This window comes from Stenella coeruleoalba (genome assembly GCF_951394435.1).
Source record: "Stenella coeruleoalba genome assembly, chromosome: 14".
Classification (NCBI taxonomy): Eukaryota; Metazoa; Chordata; class Mammalia; order Artiodactyla; family Delphinidae; genus Stenella; species Stenella coeruleoalba.
In genome coordinates, this window is record NC_137160.1 from 66131647 (window position 1) to 66157870 (window position 26224).

Genomic DNA, 26224 nt, shown 5'->3' on the forward strand with positions numbered 1-26224 from the left:
TGACCATCTTCAACCCTCTTCCAGACACCTGCAGCTGGCTGGAGTCAGGCGAGATGCATTCTGCCACAGCCCACTTTCTGGGAAGTTGTGCCGTGGAAAAGACAAATACATGTAAATAACCAAGAAATGTGATGGAAGGGGTTGACAGATGTGGGGAATTTATTATATTTACAGACAGTGGAGGGAGGAGCCCCCACAGAAACATGCACCCAGAGTTCCACAGAGTCATTACTTGTCTTTAGAGCTAGGAGGTGGGGTCATGTATCCCACGTGGGACCATGAACTCTGGGGATGCTCCCACCTACGTTCACCACCCTCCTGGCCTCAATTTTCATGGAGGCTGAGATAAAACTCTGTAGCCCCTCTGCTTGCCTGGTGACCATGTCTGACCCCAGGCTGCTTTGTCTTAAGGGGAGAAGGAGCCCATCTCTATTGTCAGTATAGGCCCCAATCCCCACACAACGACCAGCTCATTTACGGGCCCATGTGGTCTTCCAGTGCTGAGGCCTCAACCCTGCCCTCCTGACTTTGTGGGCAGTGGCCCACCTTCCCTGTCCCTTACCCAGAAAGCTGCCCTTCCCGGAACGGTTCTCAAGCTGCTCTTCTCCTACTGAGACCTGCCTGGACTAGCCCGGGCACTTCACAACAATGTTCTACTTTCCCTTGGCAGAACTTGGCTCTGGCTCCAGTCTTACGCCACCAGAGGCACCTGTATGCAGCTGCCCAGGAGTGGCCAGCAGGGGGAGCCAGGAAAATCCAATCCAGACTCCGCAGCTGGACAGAAGCAGTGGCGAGGCTCAGGTAAGTTCCTCCTCATTTAAGATACACAGAACCAAGTGCACTGTTAAAACAGCTGAGTGTGAGGTTCAGGTGAGTGGAAAGCCAAACAGAATACATCCAGTCAGTCATCAACAACTCGTTATTAAGCACCTTCTACCTGCCAGCCTAGACCCTCATATAGAGAAATTCTTAGCCTCCAACGTAAGGGTTGATGACCTGGGAGAGCTGATGAGAGGAGGTCCAGGCACTGGAAACACAGGGAAGAGGCATGACAGGTTCCCAGGACACCGGGAGTGGGAGGCACAAAAGAACAGAGTTTGAGGCCAAAAAATTCCTGTGATTCTGCCAGTACAACAACACTGCCAGAGAGAGAACGACCGGCCCAATGAAGCTGCTAAAACCAATCTAAATGAGAGCTCACATCCTAACATCTGAGGGAAACCACTTCAAGAGTAAGTAGAAACTGAAAACTTGATCAATATACTAATTTTGGTTCAAAATAATCCAGTGGGGAGAGGGAGCGAAAGGGGGTAGAGATGAAACACGATTGGCCATGTATTGATAATTCCACAAGCTGGGTGACAGGTACCTGGTAATTCATTACATTATCCTCTCGACTTTTGCATCTGTTTGAAAATTCCCATAGGAAAAGTTTATATATACCAACAAGTTGGTCAATAACCACTAGAGCCAAGTTTCACAGAAGATACCCTGTTTGTTATGGGAGAAAACTGGGCATCTCTGCTCATCCAAAATCCCTAAAGAGCTCAGGACACCCTGAAGCTGTGAACTTTCTCTCCTGCCCCTCCTCTCACAGGTCTGCTGCCAGAGCCAATGATCTTGATCTGTTAAGGAGCAGCACAATGCGTGCAAGTCATTTCACTGGGTCTCCTTACCTGGTTATTCACAAGAGCAGGGAAGAAGAAACTCAAGACCTCCCCTGGGGAAACTACTGAAATGTAAATTCTATCTTCTGTTGCCCAATAGGAAAGGAGTGTTTGGTTAGGATGACAAGACGAGAATCCATGGGAGTAAGGGATGAATTCTGTTCCTAGTAGCACTGTGTGGTCACTGGGCAACCTGAACAAGTCCCATTCTCTCTGGGAGCTCCTCCTTTCTAAAGACAGGGACATATTGCATATGGAAACAGCACTTGTAGGTGCTTGTTTTGGCAGCACGAGAGAAGTTCAAAAGATAGTTTTTTTCCCATGTGTCTCCTCAGCAGTATGACAACTCAGGGATAGTAATTTACAAAAAAGTATACAGCAGATCCTAAGGCTGGTGCCACTCCTGACCTCTGGAGAGCTCTGGTTCAAGAAAGAGGTCAGAAATTCAATTCACAACTGGCAGGAAGTACTGGGTCTGGGCTGAGGCAGGTGGGAGTGGTCCTCCAAGTTTCTGGGAGCATGAATTAAAAAACTCAGCCAGCATTCCCTGACATCCAGCGGGTGAGGCTTGATAGCTAATGAGTCTGGGTCCAGAAAAAACAGTGCAAACAAGGCTATCTAAAAGAGTAAAAACCAACTCAGAAAACAGCGTGACATAAGAGTTTGACAAAAGCAAGCACAGCACAGTAAGGCAATAAAACAAACACTTCATAATTATTTTAAATGACAAGGGTACTAATTATATAAATGATCCACACAAAAGTACATGCTCCAAAAAAAAAAAAAGGAAAATACAAAATACTAATCACAATACACAAATGTACTACATATCAGAAGCACATCTAGGGTAATAAAAGTAGAGCATTCACAAAGTTATATTAATAAAAATAATATGGTGCTGGCATAATGATAAACATATATATCACTGGAACAGAATTAAGAGTCCAGAAATAAATTCATACATCTATGGTCATTTGATTTTTGACAGGGGTACCAAGACCATTCAGTGGGGAAAGGATACTCTTTCAACAAATGGTGCTGGGACAGCTAGATATACACATGCAAAATATAATACCAAAAAAAAAAAAAAAACCCCACAAAATATAACACCAAAAGCACAAGCAACCAAAGAAAAAACAGATTAACTAGACTTCATCAAAATCAAAAACTTTCGTGCATCAAAGGACTATCAGGAATGTGAAAACACAACTGACAGATGGGAAGAAAATATCTCATATACCTGATAAAAGTCTATTATCCAGAATATGTAAAGAACTATTACTATACAAACAAACCAATTAAAAAATGGGCAAAGGACTGCAATAAACGTTTCTCCAAAGAAGGTAAACAAATAGCCAAAAAGCACATGAAAAGATGTTCAACATCTTTTCATTAGTCATTAGGAAAATGCAAATCAAAACCACAATGAGATATCACTTTCCCCCACTAGAATGGCAATAATTTTAAAAAGGGGAGGGGGGATAACAAGTGTTAGCAAGGATGTGGAGAAGTTGGAACTCGTGTTGCTGGTGGGATGCAGAGGTGCAGCCACTGTGGAAACAGTCTGATAGGTTCCTCAAATGGTTAAACTCAGAGTTAACCACAATTCCACTCCCAGGTATACACTCCCAAAGAACTTAAAACAGGTATCAAACAAAAACCTGCACATGAATGTTCATAGCAGCATTATCCATAACAGCCAAAAGGTGGAAACGACCCAAATGTCCACCAACTGACGAATGGATAAACGGAATGTGGTATAACCATGCAAAATGAGGTTATTCAGCCGTAAAAAGCAATGAAATACTGGTACACTCTACAACATAGATGAATCTCGAAAACATTATGCCTAGTAAAAGAAGCCGGAAACAAAAGGTCAAACTTAGTGTGATTGATATGAAATGCCCAGAATAGGCAAATCCACAGAGACAGAAAGTAGAGCAGGGGTTGCCGGAGGATGAGGACCAGGGAGGATGGGGGGTGGGGTGGGTGACTGCTAGCAGGTAGTAGGCTTCTTTTTGGAGTGATGAAGATGTTCTGGAATTAGAGAGAGGTGTACAACCTTGTGAACACACTAAAAACTGCCGAATTGTACACTGTAAAATGGTGAATTTTATGGTACCTGAATTATAGTTCAATTAAAAAAGTAGAGCATTTTTTTTATTGTTAAATTTACTTAATTTCATTATTAAGTTTTGTTTTTAAATGTGTCTGTCTTGGGGCTTCCCAGGTGGCGCAGTGGTTGAGAGTCCGCCTGCCAATGCAGGGGACACGAGTTTGTGCCCCGGTCCCGGAAGATCCCACATGCTGCGGAGCGGCTGCGCCCGTGAGCCATGGCCGCTGAGCCTGCGCGTCCGGAGCCTGTGCTCTGCAATGGGAGAGGCCACAACAGTGAGATGCCCACGTACCGCAAAAAAAAAAAAAAAAAAAAAAATGTGTCTTGATGGCGCAGGACATACTGACATCTGAAGGCTTGTGTACCCCGCTCTGCAATGTATTCGCCACCATCAGTGCCTACCTCATCCTCAATCTCCAGCTGCAAACCGATCCTCTAGCCGTTACCTGAACACAGACTGCCAAGCTCTTCCAGGCTCCAGCACCTGTACTCATGCTATTCCTTCTGCCTCGAAACTTGTTCCCTCCGTCCACCTCATTCAATCCCATCTTGTCTTTCTTTTTTTTTTAAAAGAAAAAAAAAAATTTTTTTTTTTGGCCGCACTGAGCAGCTTGCGGGATCCTAGTTCCCTGACCAGGGATAGAACCCGAGCCCCTGGCAGTGACAGCGCCAAGTCCTAACCACTGGACTGCCAGGGAACTCTCCCATCTTGTCTTTCAATACCAAACACAAACATATGGCACCTTGAAGCTCCTCTGACTTCGCCCTGCCCCAGCTCGGAAGATGTTCCTTTCTCTGTACATTCCTCTACAGTGGCATTTCTTATATTATATTGTAATGGTTTGGTCCCATGTTAGTCCTCTTCTCCACCCCAGACTAGGACCCCAAGGAGGCACAAATTTCCTCTTCCATCTTGAGCACCAGTGTAGTGTACCATCCCTATCTTACAGATGAGTAGACAGGTTCAGAAAGGTTGAGTAATTTCCCCAAGATCATTAGACTTGTTAAAGGATGGAGTTGAGGAGCTGAGATCAGAACTGGGCCGTCTCAGATCCAGGGTTCTCCCTATCAGCACAGTGAGGTGGTTATTAGCAAAGGCTATGGGATCAGACTGCCTGGGTACATAGCCTGGCTCTTCCACTTATCTTTGTGGCTTTAGGCAAGTTACCTAACCTCTTTATGATTGTTTCTTCATTTATAAAATGAGGATAATAGTCCTACACACAGGATTTTTATGAAGAAAAGATGAAATAGTATATATAAAAGCACTTAGAACACTATTTGGCACATACTAAAGTGCTCAATAATGTGAGTTACGATGTTTATTACTGTCCCACATCGACTTACTGTTTGGTAAACACTGGATGGCTGTGCATCATTCTATGTAGAGATTTCTGGGTTATCCGTCCCACTGCCAAGTCAGGAATCCAGAGAGGGGATGTTAAAGCTCCAACAAGTAAATATACTACAGTGATAATACTTTGATCTTTTTAAGGCTCTTTGGGTCGACCATGGCCAAAAAATAGAGAGGAAACCAAGTATTTTCTACCCCATTCCTAGATAATTTGGAATTTCTTAAGCCACCCAGCATAACCAGAGAAAAATCAGAGGCTCGTCTGGGCTTCAGCTTCTAATCCAAGATGGTGGCAGCAACAACAATAATATTAATGATAATAGCTCTTAATACATATGAAGCATTCTTCTAAATGCTTTACATATATTAACAACGTCATGTTTATTGGAGCAGATTTTCCTACTATAGCCAAGAGAGAAGAAAGTCAGAGTAAAAAGCAGAGTAAAATGGCTGATGGCAGAACCACTCTGGGAATGGGAAGATTTCTCATAAATCTGATGACCTGTGAAGGTGACAAAAGGCCTCTCAGTGTTGAAAGGGACAAGCTCCTAGAAAGTGGAAATGCCCCTCCACTGCCTGGGCAGCAACAGCCTGGCTGCAACTGGGTGGAATTTCTACTTCTAGTATCAGGACAATAAGGAAGCTGCTGCCAATACTGCATAAAACTCAAGAACATTAAGCGGTGATGGCTGAGTTCCAGCTGAGCCATTAAGGTAAATGTAGAAGAAAGTGCCAGGTAGAAATATCACTGGAAACTCACAGAACACATTGAGTGTTTGAAGCTGGTACTTAACCTCCTATCGTTGAAGTCAGGGTCTTGCCATGATGGGGCCAAACCGAGTCCACTTACGACTCCCCCCTAACACGCACGTTTCTGTTATCCAGGCTTCACAGTAGTAAGATGTTCATTCCCCTCATCCTTGTGTTTCCTTCCAGCCACAGTCACTCTATGATCGTGTTTGGGATTTTTTCTTCTTCTTGGTTCATTTTACTGTAAGAGTCTGAAGATTATATATCACAACTTTTTTTTTTTTTAATATTTCCGGACATAAAAATTCTTTAAAGGATATTTCTTAAGAGGAGATGGGATAGAGTTACCTGTGGGAAAAGGTGGGTGAAGAGAACAGTGCGTATGATTGTGTAGAATGGGAGAGGGAAAGGAGGGAACTGAGGGTAAAAGGAAGAGCGAAAAAAAAAAAAAAAGGAAGAGCGGCCCCTGACACAGAAGCTGCTCAACAACTGTTTGCTGACTGAGAGAATGAACAGCAACAGTGGAGTGAAATACCAGGATTCAAATTGTTCCACCTCTTGAATTTTTTTTTTTTTTTTTTTTTTTGCGGTACGCGGGCCTCTCACCACTGTGGCCTCTGGTTGCGGAGCACAGGCTCTGGACACACAGGCTCAGCGGCCATGGCTCACGGGCCCAGCCACTCTGTGGCATGTGGGATCTTCCCGGACCGGGGCACGAACCCGTGTCCCCTGCATCGGCAGGCGGACTCTCAACCACTGCGCCACCAGGGAAGCCCTGAAGTTTTTTTTAAATGTAGTATCTTCATTTTGTTTTTTTAAAAAAGTATTTATTTATTTATTTGGCTGCACTGGGGCTTATTAGATCACTCCCTAACACCATACACAAAAATAAGCTCAAAATGGATTAAAGATCTAAATGTAAGGCCAGAAACTATCAAACTCTTAGAGGAAAACATAAGCAGAACACTCTATGACATAAATCACAGCAAGATCCTTTTTGACCCACCTTCTAGAGAAATGGAGATAAAAACAAAAATAAACAAATGGGACCTAATGAAACTTCAAAGCTTCCGCACAGCAAAGGAAACCATAAACAAGACCAAAAGACAACCGTCAGAATGGGAGAAAATATTTGCAAATGAAGCAACTGACAAAGGATTAATCTCCAAAATTTACAACCAGCTCATGCAGCTCGATAACACAAGAACAAACAACCCAATCCAAAAATGGGCAGAAGATCTAAACAGACATTTCTCCATAGAAGATACACAGATTGCCAACAAACACATGAAAGAATGCTCAACATCATTAATCATTAGAGAAATGCAAATCAAAACTACAATGAGATATCATCTCACTCCAGTCAGAATGGCCATCATCAAAAAATCTAGAAACAATAAATGCTGGAGAGGGTGTGGAGAAAAGGGAACACTCTTGCACTGCTGGTGGGAATGTAAATTGGTACAGCCACTATGGAGAACAGTATGGAGGTTCCTTAAAAAACTACAAATAGAACTACCATATGACCCAGCAATCCCACTACTGGGCATATACCCTGAGAAAACCATAATTCAGAAAGAGTCATGTACCAAAATGTTCATTGCAGCTCTATTTACAATAGCCAGGAGATGGAAACAACCTAAGTGTCCATCATCGGATGAATGGATAAAGAAGATGTGGCACATATATACAATGGAATATTACTCAGCCATAAAAAGAAACGAAATTGAGCTATTTGTAATGAGGTGGATGGACCTAGAGTCTGTCATACAGAGTGAAGTAAGTCAGAAAGAGAAAGACAAATACCGTATGCTAACACATATATATGGAATTTAAGAAAAAAAAAATGTCATGAAGAACCTAGGGATAAGACAGGAATAAAGACACAGACCTACTAGAGAATGGACTTGAGGATATGGGGAGGGGGAAGGGTAAGCTGTGACAAAGAGAGAGAGTGGCATGGACATATATACACTACCAAACGTAAAATAGATAGCTGGTGGGAAGCAGCCGCATAGCACAAGGAGATCAGCTTGGTGCTTTGTGACCACCTAGAGCGGTGGGATAGGGAGGGTGGGAGGGAGGGAGGCGCAAGAGGGAAGAGATATGGGAGCATATGTATATGTATAACTGATTCACTTTGTTATAAAGCAGAAACTAGCACACCATTGTAAGGCAATTATACTCCAATAAAGATGTTAAAAAAAAAAATTTATTTATTTGGCTGCACCGGGGCTTAACTGCGGCATGCATGATCTTTAGTTGCAGCATGCGGGATCCAGTTCCCTGACCAGAAAGCAAACCTGGGCCCTCTGCATCGGGAGCGTGGAGTCTTAGCCACTGGACCACCAGGGAAGTGCCCCACCTTTTGAATTTTGATATTTTCCCAGCTACCTTGTTATTCCCACATCCAGGATAGACTTAACAGATAAACACCTGATTTACATATTGTAATGCTAACTACAATCACATATAAATTAAAAGTAATTCATGGCAAACACCACGATCAGGGCTTGGCACACCTGAAATACACAGATGAATGTTATTACATTTTGAAGACACAGCAAAGATTACGGCAAAAGCGCTGCCTCCCTAAAGTCAGCCCACAGAGCCCATCACTCCATATGACTGCCTAGACTATGCCTAGCAACTGGCCAAGGTCAATGGCTCCAGCTCCAAACCCAGGCCTTTCCTTTCCTGCTCCCTCTCCCTGACAGCTTACAGCTTCTGGGCTCCACCTCTGACCTCCCCTGTTTACGGCGAATGCTCTTGATAAGCTCTGAAGTCTGGATTTAAGGCCTTTCCTTACCTCCAGCACCTGGCCTCATGGAGTTCACAAACCCTCACCATGCTCATGAATTCTAAGGCTGCACCCAAAGCTCCTTTGTGCCTTCTTGCCAGCCTGCCTTTGTTCTAGTAGCTTCCTAGCTCATCCCCCCTCACCTGGGTCCTACTCAGGTTTTCCTGTCTAGTTGGCCAACATGGGTCCCATATCAAACTGCTTGCTGGGCACTTCCACACGCACCCCTTGCCCCCATGTCAAATTCAAAACCACAGAGGCCAGGCCCATGACACAGGACCACCAGGGAAGTCCCCAATGTATTCTTTTTAGCTCTTCTCTTACTAGACCCTTCTGGCAGCGTTTAGCGATGTGGGCCCCTCCCTCCTTCCTGAAACAGCTTCACGAACCCACACTCTCCCGGTTGCCAGTTACGCACCTTTGGCCACATTTTCTCAGCCTTCCCCCAGCCTGCTTTTCTTCCGGCTCCTGATCTCAGCGAGTGGCACCACCACCTGACGAGCTCCCACACCAAAGCCAGCCTCCTTAGGTCTTCCTGCTTGTTCCCGACACCCCCTCGGTCACAGAGTCCTGCTCATTCTTCTTCATCAATGCGTTGCCTCTCCTCAGCCTCACTGCCTACATTTACGGAGCACAGACTATGAGCTGGACAGGTGTGTTCTAAGTGTTTTAATCCTCACAACAAGCCTCTAAGGTAAATTTTATTATCATCTCCAATTTCAGATTAGGAAACAGAGACACAGGGTGGTTAAGTAACTTGCATGAGGTCACACAGCTACTAAGTGGCAGAGCAGGATTCAAACCCAGGTGACCTGACCTAATTCTGGATCCAGGCCCACTGTTTTCTCACCTAGATCACTGCAGCTGTCTCCTTGCGGTCTTCTGGCTCTGACTTGGCTTCCTCTAATCCTCCACACTGTGGCCTGACTCAACTCACTAAGACAACAGTCTGACTCTTTACTAGATCTGCATGGCCTTCAGAATAAGTCCACATTCAGGGACCTCCGTAACCTGGTCAGCAAGTGTTTCCCTCTTTGGCTTCATGCGTTTGTTTCTTGGCCTCACTTTAATCACCACCCTGAAAGCTCCACTAGCCACGGTGACAGCCTCCACTGCCAAGCTTCTGCACATCGTCTGATCTGCCAAGAACACTAACTCCGGACTTCCCTGGCGGTGCAGTGGTTAAGAATCCACCTGCCAAGGCAGGGAACACGGGTTTGATCCCTGGTCCGGGAAGATCCCACATGATGCGGAGCAACTAAGCCCGTGCGCCACAACTACTGAGCCAGTGCTCTAAAGCCCACGTGCTGCAACTACTGAAGCCCGTGTACCTAGAGCCCGTGCTCTGCAACAATAAAAGCCACTGCAATGAGAAGCCCGCGCACCGCAACAAAGAGTAGCCCCTGCTCGCCACAACTAGAAAAAGCCTGAGTGCAGCAACGAAGACCCAACGCAGCCAAAAAAAAAAAAAAAAAGGACACTTAACTCTTTGCCCTTCAGATTTTACTTTTTCTGATAATCCTTTTCTGACCTCCTGAAACTAGGCCATATGCCCCTCCTGCGAGCCCCTGTAGCCCCCAATGGTAATCCCTACTGTAGCATTGATTTCTCTGCGTTGTTTTTCCTGTCCACTGGTACCTGCTCTATCACAAGACTGTGAACTTCTCAAGAACAAGGACCTGGTTAGGGTCACTGTTGTATCCTCAGTACTCGGCTTAGTGCCTGCCTGTGTACAGCATTTAATAAATAATCAGTGAATCAATAAACCTTTATTGTTTGTGTCATACTCTTTAATACCTACTTATAAATGCCCTATATTGCTTTTATTTTCATATGTGTTAGCCTGATCTTTATAACCAGATTGCAAGTTTCTGGAAGATAGAAAATGTGCTCAGTACTTCTAAGTCAGAGGTTACTGACACAAAAACTGACACATTATTAAAAACTAACAATTATTCAGGGCTCAATGAATGTCAACAATCCAAAGATGTAGGTACTATTTTTCTCTCTCTCTCACCCTCCATATGAGGAAACTGAGTCAGGGAGTTTAGCAGCTTCCCTAAGATGACACAGCTAGTAAGCGACAGAGCTGGATTTGAATCCTGACATTTGTGCCTGTATTCTCAACCCCTATAATCAGAGGCTGAGGAAACTTGGAATTACCGATGTTAAGTAATTTACCCAAGGTCATACTGTAGTGCTGGGACTGGGACCCAGGTCTTCCCAAAGCCTGCACTCTTAATTACACTGCTTCTTTTGCTTAAATAATCGTGCTAAAGCTCATACTGGGTGTTGATAAATTTTAAAAGCTGCAGATCCAGTTTACTGAGATTGGAGAATATTAAATTCCCTTCCAAAAGAAGCATAATTGTAGCTTACCGAGTTAATTTACCTTAAACATCGCCAGCCTAGTCTTACCAGCCAATTAAGTTTATGGTCTCTACTTCTCTGCCTTCAACGCTGAAGGCTGTTTTCCTCAATATGAAAGCCTTGTTTTCTAAGACTGGCCTCTAATTCAAAATCAGCTCTCATTCAGGAATTTACTCTTCCCTTTATTTCCCAAAACCAGTGATGTGATTGATGTTCCCAAGTTCCCTGCTCTCGTGGCCCCCCATCTCAACATGGAATGTCTTGTTTCTGAAAGTAGCCTGTGATCCACAAGCCTTCTTGGCTGTTTTATTGTTTACCCTTAAAAAATTACTATTCTCTGTCAGCTTAGACTCTTTTCCTCACATACTCTGCTTTTTCCCTTTATTGCAAACATTTATTAACACTTAACTATGTACTAATATGGACATAATCTAACTCACTGAAGGCCATACTTTAGAAACGGCCTTGAAGTTTAGATCTTTTGACTGGACTATGATTTCCTTAACAAACTTCATAAAACCATCTCCTGCTCAGTTTGCAATTGTACACCCAAATATCTCTCAGCAAAATCTCAGTGGCCACTTCCACAGCACATAATATGGAGAGAATATCGGGAGTTAACTCATTAGACCTTACCACGAAGAATTTTTTACCAACACCTTGGCCCTTTTGCTGACAAAAGGATTCTTAAGCCTTTTGACAGCGTTATGGCTTCCTTAGAGCTCTTCTACGTTCAAAATGAACTGTCCAGCTTTCTTGAGAAATGCTCTGGAGGCTCTTTCCTGAATTAACTGTACAGCTTTGTCTCTCTGGATTAAGCACTGATTTAATATGAAACCAACGGTTAAACATCTCTGAAATAGTAAAATATGATTATATTTCACAACGTTGTCTTCAGGATATAAACAATCCAAAGTGACTATTTGGGTAGTGCTGTATCACATTATTATTGTAGTAATATTTTCAGAAGAAATCTGAAGGTTAGAATAACTATAGGCCATAAAATATGGACATATTGCACTAACACATGAAGCAAAGTTCAAATTTGTATTCTAAGGAAAAGACCAAAACATCACCAATGATGATGACAGGCACATCTCTGAACTTGATCTGATTTCCTTGAGGAAGGAAGGTACTGAACCGGTTATAACAGAATATGCCTTTGAAGGATTGAGCAACAAGTCCGTCATTCTCGAAAAAAATCAAATCATCCTGATAAATGTCTTAGTTATAAGGGAGAAAAAGCAGAGATGACTAGGCTGATAAAAATCTCCTCTGGCCTGTCTTATATCTCTTCCAGGCAGTGCTGTTCCTCAAAAGACACACGGCACAAAATATGGTTTTGCTGTTATATCAAAGTGTGTAAGTTAGGGAAGATAGCAGTTTTTTAAACAGAAAAATTAGATGATAACAGCAACAGGTAAAGAAGCTTTGGGCTTCTGAGGAGGAAGTCCTGGCACCCCTACATAGGCACAGTAGATAAACTGAAAACGGTACAAGTGCTGGTCTGAGTACAGCCTGTCTCTATTGTAATCAGAAGGAAGAGTATTACAATCCAGCAGAAGTAGCCGTTCAAAGTCTAAAGAGGAGCATTTCATCAGACAATAATTGAGCACTCACTGCATACAAAGGCAACAGATTAGGTGCTGAGGGATCCAAAAGAACCCCCTGCTTCTCTGAAATTAGAACTGTATTCTCATTTTCTCAAGCCAATGTATTTTATGTAATGAAACAAAATATGCATCATAGATCTCTTGCAGTGGTGTAAGAGTATTCAGGACCTGCAAGGAAAACTGTGCAAAGAACCTTCCCCTTCAGTCTTTTCCTTGTAGAAATATCCTACTGGTTCCCTGAAAACAGTGTAAGCTTTCTTTAGCAAGTGAAATACCACCCTGTTACTCTCTCCCTCTTACCCTGTTTCACTTTTTTTCATAACACTTAAGACCGCTTGACATTTTATAGATTTGTCATCTGTCTTTCTCAACTAGAATGTAAGCCTCATGAAGGCAGAGGTTTCAAAATATTTTGTTCGCAGATATATTCTCAGTATCTCAGTATCCAGAACTATATCTAGGGCTTCCCTGGTGGTGCAGTGGTTAAGAATCCGCTTGCCAGTGCAGGGGACATGGATTCGAGTCCTGGTCCGGGAAGATCCCACATGCTGCGGAGCAACTAAGCCCATGCGCCACAACTACTGAGCCTGCGCTCTAGAGCCTGCGAGCCACAACTACTAAGACTGAATGCTACAACTACTGAAGCCCGTGCGCCTAGAGCCCGTGCTCCGCAACGAGAAGCCACCACAATGAGAAGGCCGCGTACCACAACAAAGTAGCCCCCACTCGCCACAACTAGAGAAAGCCCACACGCAGCAACGAAGACCCAATGCAGCCAAAAATAAATAAATAAAATAAATTAAAAGAAAAAAAAGAACTATATCTAGCATGTAGTTGTAGGAGGTTCTTAAAATTTTTGTAAAATTAATAAAAGCATTAAAAAGACACCTGAATATTATGTTAGAATTATTAAGTTATAAAATTTTGGCGTATCTGTGTATATATGTGTGGGTGTGAGAGTAAATTTACAGACTCCATATGGTGTGATTCCCAGTGGACACCAAGTCAGGAGTCAGAGGATCACAAGCTTGTGTGGGGAGTTAGGAGAGTGATTGCAAAAACAAAGCAACATGTCTTATTTAATGGATGGAAGGAATCAAACATTGTCAGCAAACGTCTCCAAAGAGTAAACTAAATGTATCTTTCTGTCCTTTCCATGTCTGAAATCTGAGTGTAGTGAATCCAAATTCACTTCAGATTAGTTGGTTTGACATTAGCTTTCTTCCTTGAGAAAACTTTTGACATTTATGTAGTAAAGTTTTCTTCTTTTCCCTCCTCCCTAAATTACTGCCTGCAAGATGCAAGCCCTCAGATCCAAACAGTATCCCATTTCTATTTTGAGATTTGCCTGAGTCACAAGGTAATCTTGGCAAATCACTCTGCTCTATCTCTTAGTTTACTGAGGCTGCCTGGGAACTGGAGCTGTCAGCCAAACAGGAAGAGAGCTGTGTTGCCTAACTCCAGAAGGTCTCAGTCCTATGGATGTGGTGAGGTTTAATGATGGATATAAACGGCTGCAGATGGAATTCCCACAGGGTGGGGGTGGCGGGGGGGGGGGAAGGCAAACATTTTACTTCCTCTATAGGAACTCAGGGCTGGTAGAAAGGCCAGACTATTAAATATAGCTGAGCAGATATCTCAATGTGTCTGCAAGACATGTGTTTCCAACTAAAGAGACCCCTTCTGTATTCCTACTTATTCCTACTATATATGACACCCCAAACCCCAAATATAAGCAAAGGTATGTGACTGATCTGACCCTGGCAAAGTTACACTGTTTAAAAAAAAAAAGAGTCAGTGTTTATAAACACGTATAAACTACAAAGGCCCTTTTTCAAGAATGGGTATAAAGAGCTGCTTCCACCTGGATGCTCTGATTTGTGCCCCATCCACGGTCTCAAGTTCCTCCTGGTTGTGTAGCTAGCATGTTCTCCCTAAGTGGTTCTGCCTTAGTCACTGTGATTCTAAACTCCCTGCCCCCACCCCCACCCCCAGTGATGCCTCTTGACAAAATTATTCTTTCTGTACTCACACAAATGGAAACAGAAGAGATGAAAGGCCCCGGGGATGCAGACAGTGCAGGTCTCAAGCTGAACCACTGCTAAGCACAACCTGAACTTTTCTGCCTCTCTTCGCTTGGCTGAGTTCCTCTCCTGACTCAGGGTAGAGTGATGAGCCTGGCATAGGAGGCTTAGGACCCAGGGGGCGCCTTTCAGCCGAGAGAAAAAAAAAAAAAAAACAAAAACCACCTCGCTGCAGCAAGCTGGCTGGGAAGCTCCCAGTTCTAAAGAGAGGCTGTTTACCAGAAGAGCATAACAAGGGCAGGTCTGACTGCAAGGCTGGGAACGGGAGGCAGAGCCGCCGCCAAGGGGACCCCGGTTGGACCCTGGTTGGTCAGTCACCTGCAGGACGAAGGAGGTGAGGATGCTGTTGGCCTGGCTGCAAACAATCCTCGTCGTCAGCAACATGCTCCTGGCAAAAGCCTATGGATCTGGAGGTGAGATTACTGTCTTTCCTTTCTGCAGTAACTTAATGAAGCAGAAAGGGTAGAGCTCCCTATTTCCCAAGCAGGAAGGAAGATGACAGGAAACGAAGCTTTTAGCAGGTTCCTGTTGTCCCATGAAAGCCTTTTTTTTTTTTTTTCCCCTTTCTCCTTTCCCTGCCAGGAGCTTGCAGCTCCATCTTTGCCATTAAGAACAAAGGCAAGTAGCCACTTTCTCTTTCCTTTTCCTTGCCTGTGGCTCATGAGTGGATGGAACTTGGGGGTTCATCTCCCCTACTCCTAAGTACTGTTCTTTTCAGGGGCTTTGCACGGTGTCACCAGAGCGCAGGCCCTCCTCCCTCAGCCCCTTCCTGCGGCTCTCCTGCTGAGGCGAGTGGGAGTTTGGAGTCACATCCAGGCAGCGATGAGGCTGGTTCCCTCTGTCTGAGGCTCTCTTTTCCGTGACTGAATCAAGGCTTTTGTAGAATTCTCTTGGGAGGGAGTGTTGCCTGTGGAAGTGTGGCCACATCCGCAGAGAAGGGAACACAAGAGTTTATGTAACATGGAATGACAACACAGGGATGGATTTCGGGTCCGGCTGCCCACCGACCGAAAACTCCCATCGTCTCCAGAGAGAGACCTGAACCCAGGGCTCCCCAGCACCCTCCTGCAAACTGGCCACAAGTTCCAGAGCGACAACCCCTTGGGTTGTGCGGTGCTTTGCAGCTTACGAAAGAGAAAGAAAAGAAAAAAAGCTAATACTGAGCGTTGGGGGCCGGGCACCGGGCACCGGCTGGGGGCTCTTCACGCGCTCTCCCTCCCTTCTCTTTCCGGCCTCACAACCCTGCGAGGCAGACGGGGTTTTCCACGTGAGGGCAGCGTCTCCCAGCTGGGGTGGGCCCGGGCTCCCCTGTCCGCCACTCAGTGTCCTGTCCGGGGGACTCCTCTTCCTCACAGGCTGCTTCTGGGACAACGGCCACCTGTACCGGGCTGACCAGCCGTCTCCCGCACCGGGCCTCCTCTGTCTCAACTGGCTGGACGCGCAGAGCGGCCCGGTATCTGCCCCCGAGTCGGGTGAGTGCCTGTCCCGCGAGGCGGGCCTCGGGCGGGCGGGCGGCGGCTGCGTCCCGGCCCCGGCCCATGGCGCCTTCTTTCCCCTCCCAGGCGCCGGCAACCATAGCTACTGCCGGAACCCGGACCAGGACCCACGTGGGCCCTGGTGCTACGTCAGCGGCGAGGCCGGGTCTCCCGAGAAGCGGCCTTGCAAGGACCTGCGCTGCCCAGGTACCCGCTCGGGACCCCGCGCCCAGGGGGGGCCAGAGAGCCCGCCAGAGAGCCGGCAGCGCACGTGCGGCCGCGCGACGCCGGCCGGCCCCGCCCCGCCCCGCGCCGTCCGATTGGCCAGGGCTGTCTCCAGGCCGCGGGGCCCGAAGCCCATTGGCCAGCGCCGCCGCCTGGAATGAGCTCATCCTCCGCGAGCGCCTAGTAAACAACCGTGGGCCGCGAGGCCCGGCCCCTCGGCCGAGCTCCCTGCCCCATGCTTCGCCTGGGGAGCCGCAGAGTCGCGCGTCCCGGGTCCACGCCCTTAGTGAGACCTTGGGCGTTTACGGACCTCTTGTGGAGCGTCTGCTGTGTGCTAGGCACTCAGCTCACAGCACCCCCGCCATCCCCAAGAACCAGTTTGGGGGATCTGAGCCTCAAAGAGAAGTTCAGCGATTTACCAAAGGCAGTGACAGGGTCCAGGTTTGAATCCAAGTTTCTTAGACTCCATAGTGCATACTTGTGGCTCCCGGCGCAGCAAGACGATTCTCTAGGATTAAATGGGATATGTAAACATATAACATAGGGATTGGCATAAAGCTTGGGCTCAACAAATCTGAGCTGCTCAGAGGAGTCATGGATTGTTTCCTGGCATAGAGGGGGGACCCCTGGAGGAGGTGGCAGCTGAGCTGGACCTTGGAAGATGGCAAGGATTTGAGCATATGAAGACGTGGGAGGCAGGAGAGGCCCTTTCTCATAGCCTTCCCCTCACCTTGGCCTCGTCCCAGCTATGGTGCAGCCCTTAGGCCTGGTCTTGCCCCTGGGTCTTGAAATAAGTGCGTTCTAAGGTGGGCCCCCTCGTCTCCCCCCAGACTCAAGGCACCTTCTGATGAGAGCTGTTTCCCACTTCACCTCCAGAGACCACTTTCCAGGGCCTGCCAACCTCTACAACAGAAACCGAGGAGGTGTCTGAAGTGCCAGGAGGAGATGAGGTGCAGGTGTTTGCTCCTGCCAACACCCTGCCTGCCCAGAGCGAGGCCGCTGCCGTGCAGCCAGTGATTGGGATCAGCCAGCGGGTGCGGGTGAACTCCAAGGAGAAAAAGGACCTGGGAACCCTGGGTATGACTGCCCACCCCTGTCCTTGTGGGATTTATTGAGAAATGTTTGCTGATTATCTGGGGTGGAGATAATGGTATACCTTGTGTCCTGTCCTTGGCAGGCTACGTGCTGGGCGTTACCATGATGGTGATCATCATTGGCATTGGAGCTGGCATCGTCCTCGGTTACACCTACAAGAGGTCAGTAGCTTCTCTTCTGGGCTCTCTGAGAGAGGAGAGGAAGGTCCACAAAGTCAAAGCAGACTCCTTTGTGGCATTCTTACCCATAAAGGAAGTGAGGTGTTGGAAGAGGAAAACCAGCTCAAGATGTAGAGACTTGGTTCTAGTCTTTACCAGGTGACCTTGGACAAACCCTTTCCTTTGGTGCCTTTACTCCTCACCCCAAAGCCTCCTGAGGTAGGGGTTCTTGTTCCCCATTTTACAAGTGAGGAAGCCTTCATCAGAAAGGTGAAGTAAGCTTGCTCAAGGTTATACTGCCTGGGAGTGGCTGGATTCAAACCCAGCTCTTTTGACACCACATTCCCTGCTGTCTAATCCAGCATGCCTCGTGTGGAAGTGAGTGGCCCTGCAGAAATCAGGCTGGGCTCTCATTGCAGGGACCCTGAGATTGAATTCTTTCTGTGAGTTATAAAATTCTGGTACTAGAAAAAGTTCCCAGCCACTGCTTTTGCAGTTGGGGCTTGAATGTCCTGAGCCATAAGCAGTGGGATCTCCTTTAGGACAGGAGGAAGGAAGTGAGTAAGAGGATAGGGAATCTGTTAGCTGCTCTACACCACATATGAGAAAGCCAGAGAGGCTACCTGGGAAACTCAGGGACATGACCTGTGGCTGGGACGGCAGAAGGAGGAATGCTTATTTTGAGAGGTCCCCTGAGATGCCATGTGGAAAAGGGTCTCAAAGCCAGTGACAGATGCATGATGATAAGCCAGAGTTATGCCCGTTTTTACAGCACTAGCTAACTCTGGGAAAATTATTTGCAAAATCTTGGGCAAAATCAGGGGATTTGACTTCTAGTCCAGAGTATGTGTGATGCTTCTTTTCTATGGTCTGGGAAGGCTTCCTATAAGGGAAGTGATGTGGTGGCCTGCATTTTCCAGTGGTGAAGACCATGTCTGAGCCCACAGCCCCAGTGGGTCACCCAGCATTAAATAAACTGAGGTGTCCTTAGGGCAATGTAGTCAGCCTCCTCATTTTACAGATGGAAAAGGGGAAGTGTTGGGTAAGAATAATAACAACAATAGCAGCAGTAGCGAACATTTACCAGAGGCCAGGCACTGCTTCAAATGATACGCACACTTTAACTCAATCTTCGCAATCACCCCTTATGAGGTAAATGCTGTTATTATCCCCAGTTTACAGATTAGGAAACTGAGACAAGAGAGGATATGTACCTTGCTTGAGGTCACACACCTAGCATTTGGTGGAGTTAAGTCTTAGCCCTGCCACTAACTAGCGATCTGTGTGACTTTGGGCAAGTTGCTTCTGTTTGCTACTCCAGGGCACTGCTGTAGCTGAGGATGCGACTGCCTGGCACATAGTAAGTGGTCAGTAAACCATAGCTATTTTTCTTTTCTGTAAAATGTGGGTACTGCACTAGCACTCTCTGGGCCCCAATGCTTCTCTGATCGTCTGTGATTCAGGAAGCACAGTTCAGAGAGGGGAAGTATTGACCTGAGAGTGTCTCCTGACTCCTAGTGCAAGGTTGCTGCCCTCAGTGGGATGGTTGACGTGGCAGGTCCAGAGGCACCTGCTTGTCATTTCACAGAGTCAGAGGAAATGATGGGGAGACCCTGGTTATAGTTCGTAGTCAGACCCAAACTGTGTTGGCTGAGTCTAGCTGTTGAAATATTTCCTCCTTCTTCAGCCACTGGATAGCAGTTGGCTCTCCTCCAATCCTGTGACAGTGTCCAGGCCTCCAGGTGCGTGAACTGACTGCTAAACGTCCTTAATTGCAAGCTCAGTTCTTAGGCCCAATGAGGAAGCCAAGCCTTTTTCTTCTAGATTTGTTCCTTCAGGCTGTCACAGGATTGCCCCAAGGCCTTGTGTTTATTTTCCTGTAAACTCAGGGCGAGGCACCAAGTCACCAGACTCCCCGTCACTAACCATCGGACCACCCCTTCCCTCGTCAAAAGTGCTCTGAGCACAGACTGTACAACAGGAAACCACATGTGGGCTGGAGGCAAGCTCTCAGCCCCTATCTCTCCCCAGAGTCAGAAAACAGTGTTCTGGAAAGCGCTGTTGAGCGCAGGTCCTGCTGCTTCCCTGCACCTCCATTTCTTGTTTCTTGTCTGTTCAGTGGGGCTGTATCCCCACTCCACACACACATACCCACCCCAGATTACCATTAAGTATTACGTGTAAACAGTAGAACACCAATCAGGTTAAATAACCACTAGCTGCCAGCATTTATTGCATGCTTTCTTAATAAGCGAGGCCCCACTGAATACCCTTCCCTGATGATCACGCCCAAGCCTCAGGACCACACTAGAAGGACCACTTTTACACCGTTTTACAGTGAGAAGCTGAGAGCCAGGGAAGTTAAGTGCTGTGTCCAAGCTACACAGCCAATAAGGTGTGTCTAAGGATTGCCAGTATCTCCCAAAAGTCCAGCGAGGCCCAGGAACTTCATGCCAATTTGCATTGGATTGCATAGGACAGTAGGAAAAATTGGAACTTTCAAAATAAAATAGCTGGGTTTAAAAGTTAAAAGAACCAGGATCTAGTTCTGGAACACCCAGTTCTGGGTGTGACAGTGGACAAGTCATTTACCTTCTCTGATCTCCTCATATGTAAAATAGGGGCAGGAGATTAGTGATGATACTCCCAGCTCTAACGTTGCCTAAAAAAAGACGATATTACCTGGTGGTGGCTGCAGGCAGTACTGAGTTCAAATCCCAAATCCACCATTTGCTTGAATAAATGATTAAACCTCTGTGCATCTGCCTTCCCATCTCTGAAACAGAGATCCTAATAGATGCCACATAGGTTTGTTGTGAGGATGAAATTAGTGTAGTTTGGGCAGACAGTTGGTGTTCCTAACCTTAGCTGCCTTGAGAAACTTGTCCTGAGCAGCAGTGTGGCACAGCACTGCTTCTGACTGGGAAGGGAGCAGTGGCTCAGAGTTACATAATAATTTGAAGGAACCCGTGTTACCTGAAGGAGGTCTCGGGTGCCTCCAATCAACCCCCCAAAGAGGATGTCAGACACAGGCAGCAGCTCAGTCCACACCTGCTCTCTCAGGCCAGCCCAGCTCCCAGTCCTGGCCCCAGAGCAGTCAGGATAGAATTACTGCAAGCCATGAGCCCCCCTATCCCCCTCCCCACAAAGGCCAGGGAGAGAGCTTTCCCCTGGCCGGGAGGAGCAGGCAGTACCAGGCTTCCTCTCAAGGGAGGCAGGGCAGCAAGTGGGGGCCGTGAGGGCTCAGCCTGGCGGGTCTTTGTCCTGGTTGTCTGGGCCACGAGGTTCAGGTGGCCAGTCTGCAGCTCCCTGCCCCTGCCACTGCCCCTGCAGCGTCTGTGCTCTGGCTCTGGAGGGAGTATTTATTTTCTGATACAAAGGCAAGGGAAAAACTGTAAGTCAACACCACTCTGCCTGCTTAAGAGAGGAGCTGAGTCAGTGAATAAGTCTTTTGTTCTTTCTTGGCTGCCAGACAACAGCCTGGCTGCCCCCCCTACCCCTAAAAGGTGGTGAGAAGGGGCTGAGCCGCCTGGTGGTCAGTGCAGCAGGCCTGCTGGCCTCTCTCAGACCTCAGAAGGGCTGGGGGCAGCCACCGCACCTCCAGGACTCACAGGCACCATTAACAGGAGGCACGTGGGGTTGGGTGTGTTTTGAGGCTTCTAAATGGAAGAGACTGTCATCCAGATGAGTCCCAGCACCTGCTTCCTTCATTACCCTTGGCTGCTCTTCCAGCCCGGCTCTGCCCCATTAATCCAAATTGATTTTTCCCCCCTAAAGCAGCAGTACCCAACCTTTTTGGCACCAGGGACCGGTTTCATGGAAGACAGTTTTTCCACGGACGGGGGTGGAGGGGGGGGCCATGGTTCAGGCGGTAATGCGAGCGATGGGGAGCGGCAGATGAAGCTTCAGCTCATTTGCCCGCCGCTCACCTCCTGCTGTGTGGCCCAGTTCCTAACAGGCCACAGACCGATACCAGTCCACGGCCTGGGGGTTGGGGACCCCACCCCTGCCCTAAAGACTTGTGTATGATGCAGCCTGACCATTATCAACGGCTCGGCTGACCACAGCTGGATGCTTGATAAAGGAGGTAGCTGAGGAAAGCAGGGCTTTGGAGTCAGACTCCAAAGCCTCACTTTCTTCTATAAAATGTGGGTGATATTTGCAGTCTTGCAAAGTTGGGTGGAAAGTGGACCAAGATGGTACCTGTATAAAGTGTGTGGCATCCAGTAGGTGCATAGGTAGCTCTTCTCATGCTGGATGATGGGAAGGCCATTTCCTGGCACCTTAGTGGGTCCTCAGGAAGCATGAGTTCCTGCTTTCCCTCTTCCTCCAGCCCCTTAGATTTTGAAATTCAGGCCTGGCCCAAGACTCTTGGCAGATACTCTCCTTCTTTTGTAAATGGCCTTTTGGTCTTCTGCTGGCTTGGGGGCTCCCTTAATAAAATTAAACCAAGACCTTCCAAGTTTCTCCCTACATGGGCAGACTTGAAGAATCTAGCATTTTTTTCATTACAGAGGTAGGTGTTTTCTTCGATGCGGCGGCAGCTGTAACCAATGGGCAGTGCCCAGGGGCAAAGTGAATCTCAGGCTGTGAGTGGGAATGCACTTGGTCCAGACAGCCTGTCCTCATGGCCCTCCATGGCCCCTCTGGGTGCTCTGGGAGGTCCTCTGCTGCGGGGGTTGGTGGTGTCCAGTACAGAGCCTGATGAGGATGGGTAGGAGCTGCAGGCTTACACATTCAGAAACTTGGCCACCCAGGGTGAGTCAGGAAGATGAGCTTACAGGTTTGCCTTCTGTGACCTTACAGTGAGAAATAGGGAGTCAGGGCACATGTCATGTGTGGGATCTCACAGAATGTTAGGGTCCGTGTAGGTTAACAAGTCCAACTCCCTGTTTTACAGATGATGAAATGAAGGCCCCAAGAGAAGGGGAGTGGCTGAGGTCACACAAATAATACTCACCTTGGCTGGTCAGTAGGAGAGTTCCCTTGGGAACCCAGATTAAGATAACGTTGCTTGGTGAGTCAAGTCGTTTTCAGGGCAAATCATAACAGCCTCCTATGAGTTTTACAGCAGTTCCACTGTTTTTGAAATGCTTTCCCATCCATTATCTTATTTGGAGGCAGATATTATCCCCATTTCACAGATGAAGAAACCAAGGCTCCCCGAGGCCAAGTGTCACACAGCCAAGGCTGGGCTGCTCCAAGTACAGACAACTGGTTTATTTAAAGACAGTTGTGAGGTACCTGTGCCAGCTTTTCCCTGTCCAGCCCCTGCTGTTTTCTCAGTGTTACTCTCGTCTCTGGACACTTTTGTCATCGCACCTCACATGGTGATGGCTGTGTAATCCATCTGATCTTGGCCGTCTCCCCAGGGAGTCTGAAGCAGGCCTGTGTTGCTGCACCAAGCCATCCATTGGCTACTTGTTTCAAGGCCTCTTTGGGGTGGGCTCCTTCCGGAAAGATTTCCTCTGACAGCTGAGCCCACTTATCTAGTGGCTGTGTCAGACGATGCTGACCTGCGTGCTGGGGGCTGGTTCTGGTGTGCAGTGCGCTAGGCACACACCAAGCCCTTTGGCTTGCAGTGGGGGTGGCCTGGTCCCGTGGGGTGGGCAGAACATGTGCAGCTGGAAGACTGGGTGTGTGAGTCTCTGCCTCACTATTTCTTTGGGGGTGACCCTGATCGGGTCAGAACTTCTGTTGAGCATCAGCCTGAGTCTGACAGACTTGGGTTTGAGCCCACCATGTCATTCAGAGAGTTCAGTTTCTCTGGACTTATTTCCTCATCTATAAAATGAATGATAAGACCCAATTGTTAGGGTTCCGAATGAAGTGAGATAACGCTCGTAAAGCTCTTAGCATGAAGCGAGCACTTCATGTGTGTGAAATGGGGCAATATCAGGGCCTGATTGGGTCAGTGAGCACCATGAGAATTGGAAGGCGTGTGAAAACTCAGGGTCCCATGGTCATTGTCTCCCATTGACCTGAGCAGCCCTCAGAGTCCTTTTTGGCCCCTGCATGGTCCCTGTTTCTAGCCAGGGCTCACAGCTTCTGGAAATTTTGGATAAGATGTCTCAGAACAGGATGGTCAGGTCAGTTTTCTGGACAATTTTATAGGTGAGGGCTGAAAATTCTCTGGGTCTTGTGGCACCTTGGGCTGAAAAAGCAAAACTCCACCTTGCTGTAAGAGTCTCTTTCCTACACAGTATCTTCATTGAGCCCCACTGCAGCTGTGTGAGATTCATGCAGATGAGGTTTAGGGGCTCCTTGCTGAGTTAAGGCAGTCTGGCAGAACAGAAATCTAGGCCATGAGCCACTGACTGGCTGTGACCATGGCCAGCCCCTGCCCCTGCTGGGCCTCAAGATGCCACCTTAGGAGCAGAGCCATGCAGGAGGCAAAGCCTGAACGCTTCCCTCTTCTCCTGCCAGGGGCAAGGACCTGAAAGAGCAGCATGAGCGGAAGGTGTGTGAGAGGGAGATGCAACGAATCACCCTGCCCTTGTCTGCCTTCACCAACCCCAACTGTGAGATCGTGGATGAGAAGACCATTGTGGTCCACGCCAGCCAGACTCCAGTTGACCTTCAGGAGGGCAGTGCCCCCCTCATGGGCCAGGCGGGCACTCCAGGCGCCTGAGCCCCCCATGATGGGCAGGAGCCCATGCAGACAGTGGTGCAGGACCGCCTACCCACCTACAGCTGGGAGGATCTACACTTTTTGTTGTGGCTAAAAACCCCCACTTATTTTTTTGGTTTGTTTTTGGTGAATCCTAAGACAAGCAGGTGGTACTGTGGGCTGAGGGTGAGGCTGGGTGGGGTCCTACCAATGCTGTTTCTCCATCCCATGGAGCAGGATTTTGCCCGTGGATGGAGGCAGCGGCAGTCCCCACAGCAGTGCTGCCAACAGGGCCTTCCAGTGCCCCGGAACTGAACCAGGGATGGACAAGGAGCTCCCCCAGCTCCTCTGTGCTTTATTGTCCGAGATGGCCTCAGCCTCTGCCTCCCCATGTGTTCTCCTTGGGCTTGAGTGGTGCACGCTGTTATTCACAGCTCAGGTCATGTAGGTTGAGAGGCAGTATTTAAAAAAGATATTTAGTTTTTTAAATATTTGGGATGCAATTCCCTGCAGACCTCTGAGAAATGGAAATAAGTCTGTACGAAAGTCAGAACTGTGGGTTGAGAACGGGATCTAGGCGGGGGGGCTGCTGGCAGTGATGTGCCTTGACAACCGTGGGCTGGGCCCAGGGACTCTTCCTGTTTTGAAAGTAAAGGAAGGGAAGAAGCGCACTGAACATTCCACTTAGGAAGAGGGTAAAGAAGTATCTGCAGCTGCCTCAGGCCACAGGACCCGAGTGGACCTGGGGTGTCCCAGACGGTCTCTCTTCGGGGTGGATAGTGACCTTTCATTCTTCAGGGGTGAGACAGCAGCCAGCTAACCTACGGGAATGACACTGTGGGTGAGGCCTTGTGAACTGCTTCTGAGAGGTTAACCTGGAAACCCACTCGGAGGCAGGGTGATGGAGGGGGCTTCAGGACTTGGCACCTGCCTCGGCCCAAATCTGCAGGTGGCTCTGTAGCCTCCAGGACAGCGCCTTCCTGTGGGGTCAATAGGGCGAGGGCCACGACCCCTAACTTGTAAAATAATCATAGAACCATTGAGGGACCTTAGGGTGCCCGAAGCCTTTTGGACAGAGGGGCCAGAAGTGGAAACTGACATTCACGGTCACAGAAGAAGCTACCAGCACGGCCAGCCCTGAGGCCCTGGTATCACGCTCGGAGGCCTTAGCACTGCTTTCCGTCCACAGAGCTTCCTTCCCAAAGCCCTGCCACTGCCTCACATGGAGAGGGGTTAGTGGGGCCCAGTCTCTCCGGCAGGATGTTCCTGGAAGTGATTTGCTGAGGGGACCTAGGCCTCAGGGGGTCCCTTGTTGGTAGAGATGCAGAAGAGAACATTACTGGTTTCTACTTTTCTATAAAAGCATTTCTCTGTGTACATGTTTTATATACCTCATTCTGACACCTGCCTATAAAGTGCAGGAAATTGCTCTGCATTCGACTTATATAAATTAAAAAAAAAGGACGACTCCATATTGCCAAGTTTTTGTGGGGTATCAGGACCCTCCTCCCAAAAGTTGGGAAGTTTTTGGTTACCTTGTCAACACCTGCATGGCAAGCTCTGGCTCTCTGTCCTTCACTCGGGCCCTGCACCTAGGAGGCAGCAGCAGCTGGATGGTTGGGAACTGCAGCCTCCGTGTTTGGGCGTCGCAATCAGGAGCTTTTCAGGTCGAAGTTGCAGGGAAGATGGTATGTGGCATCCCAAAGGAGGCTGGTCACTGCAAATCCTCTTCCCGTCAGCATTCTTTCCGAGGTGGAGATAGTTAAAACGAACATCCAGGCAGCCCCTGGCAGGGGCTGGAGACGGGGTGGTGGGTGGTGGTGCTGTAGCAGCCGAAGGAGGGATAGGTGTGCAGATGGGGGAAGAGTCTCCAGGCTCCCAGGAGCAGCTCTGGGCTGTGGAAGGTC

At 47.8% G+C, this 26224-nt stretch overlaps 1 protein-coding gene across 2 annotated transcripts; it reads left to right on the forward strand.

The window, feature by feature from the left end:
• Window positions 1-14748: 14748 nt before the first annotated feature.
• PIK3IP1 (phosphoinositide-3-kinase interacting protein 1) lies at window positions 14749-26206 on the forward strand. 2 transcript variants are annotated; one of them, XM_079942058.1, is made up of 6 exons: window positions 14754-15167; window positions 16110-16226; window positions 16317-16436; window positions 17331-17531; window positions 17632-17710; window positions 24134-26205. In XM_079942058.1, exons 1-6 carry the CDS (start codon window positions 15095-15097, stop codon window positions 24336-24338), a joined length of 795 nt encoding a protein of 264 aa, XP_079798184.1. In that variant the 5' UTR covers window positions 14754-15094; the 3' UTR covers window positions 24339-26205. The 2 variants fall into 2 exon arrangements, with proteins under 2 accessions (XP_079798185.1, XP_079798184.1); XM_079942059.1 differs by lacking the exon at window positions 17331-17531 and having other exon boundaries at window positions 14749-15167; window positions 24134-26206.
• Window positions 26207-26224: the final 18 nt, after the last annotated feature.

Coding starts and splice junctions, on each gene's coding strand:
- PIK3IP1 (XM_079942058.1), top strand. CDS start 15,095: ATGCTGTTGGCCTGGCTGCAAACAATCCTCGTCGTCAGCAACATGCTC. Junction 16,227..16,316: donor GGTATCTGCCCCCGAGTCGG/GTGAGTGCCTGT, acceptor TTCCCCTCCCAG/GCGCCGGCAACCATAGCTAC. Junction 17,711..24,133: donor CTCGGTTACACCTACAAGAG/GTCAGTAGCTTC, acceptor TTCTCCTGCCAG/GGGCAAGGACCTGAAAGAGC.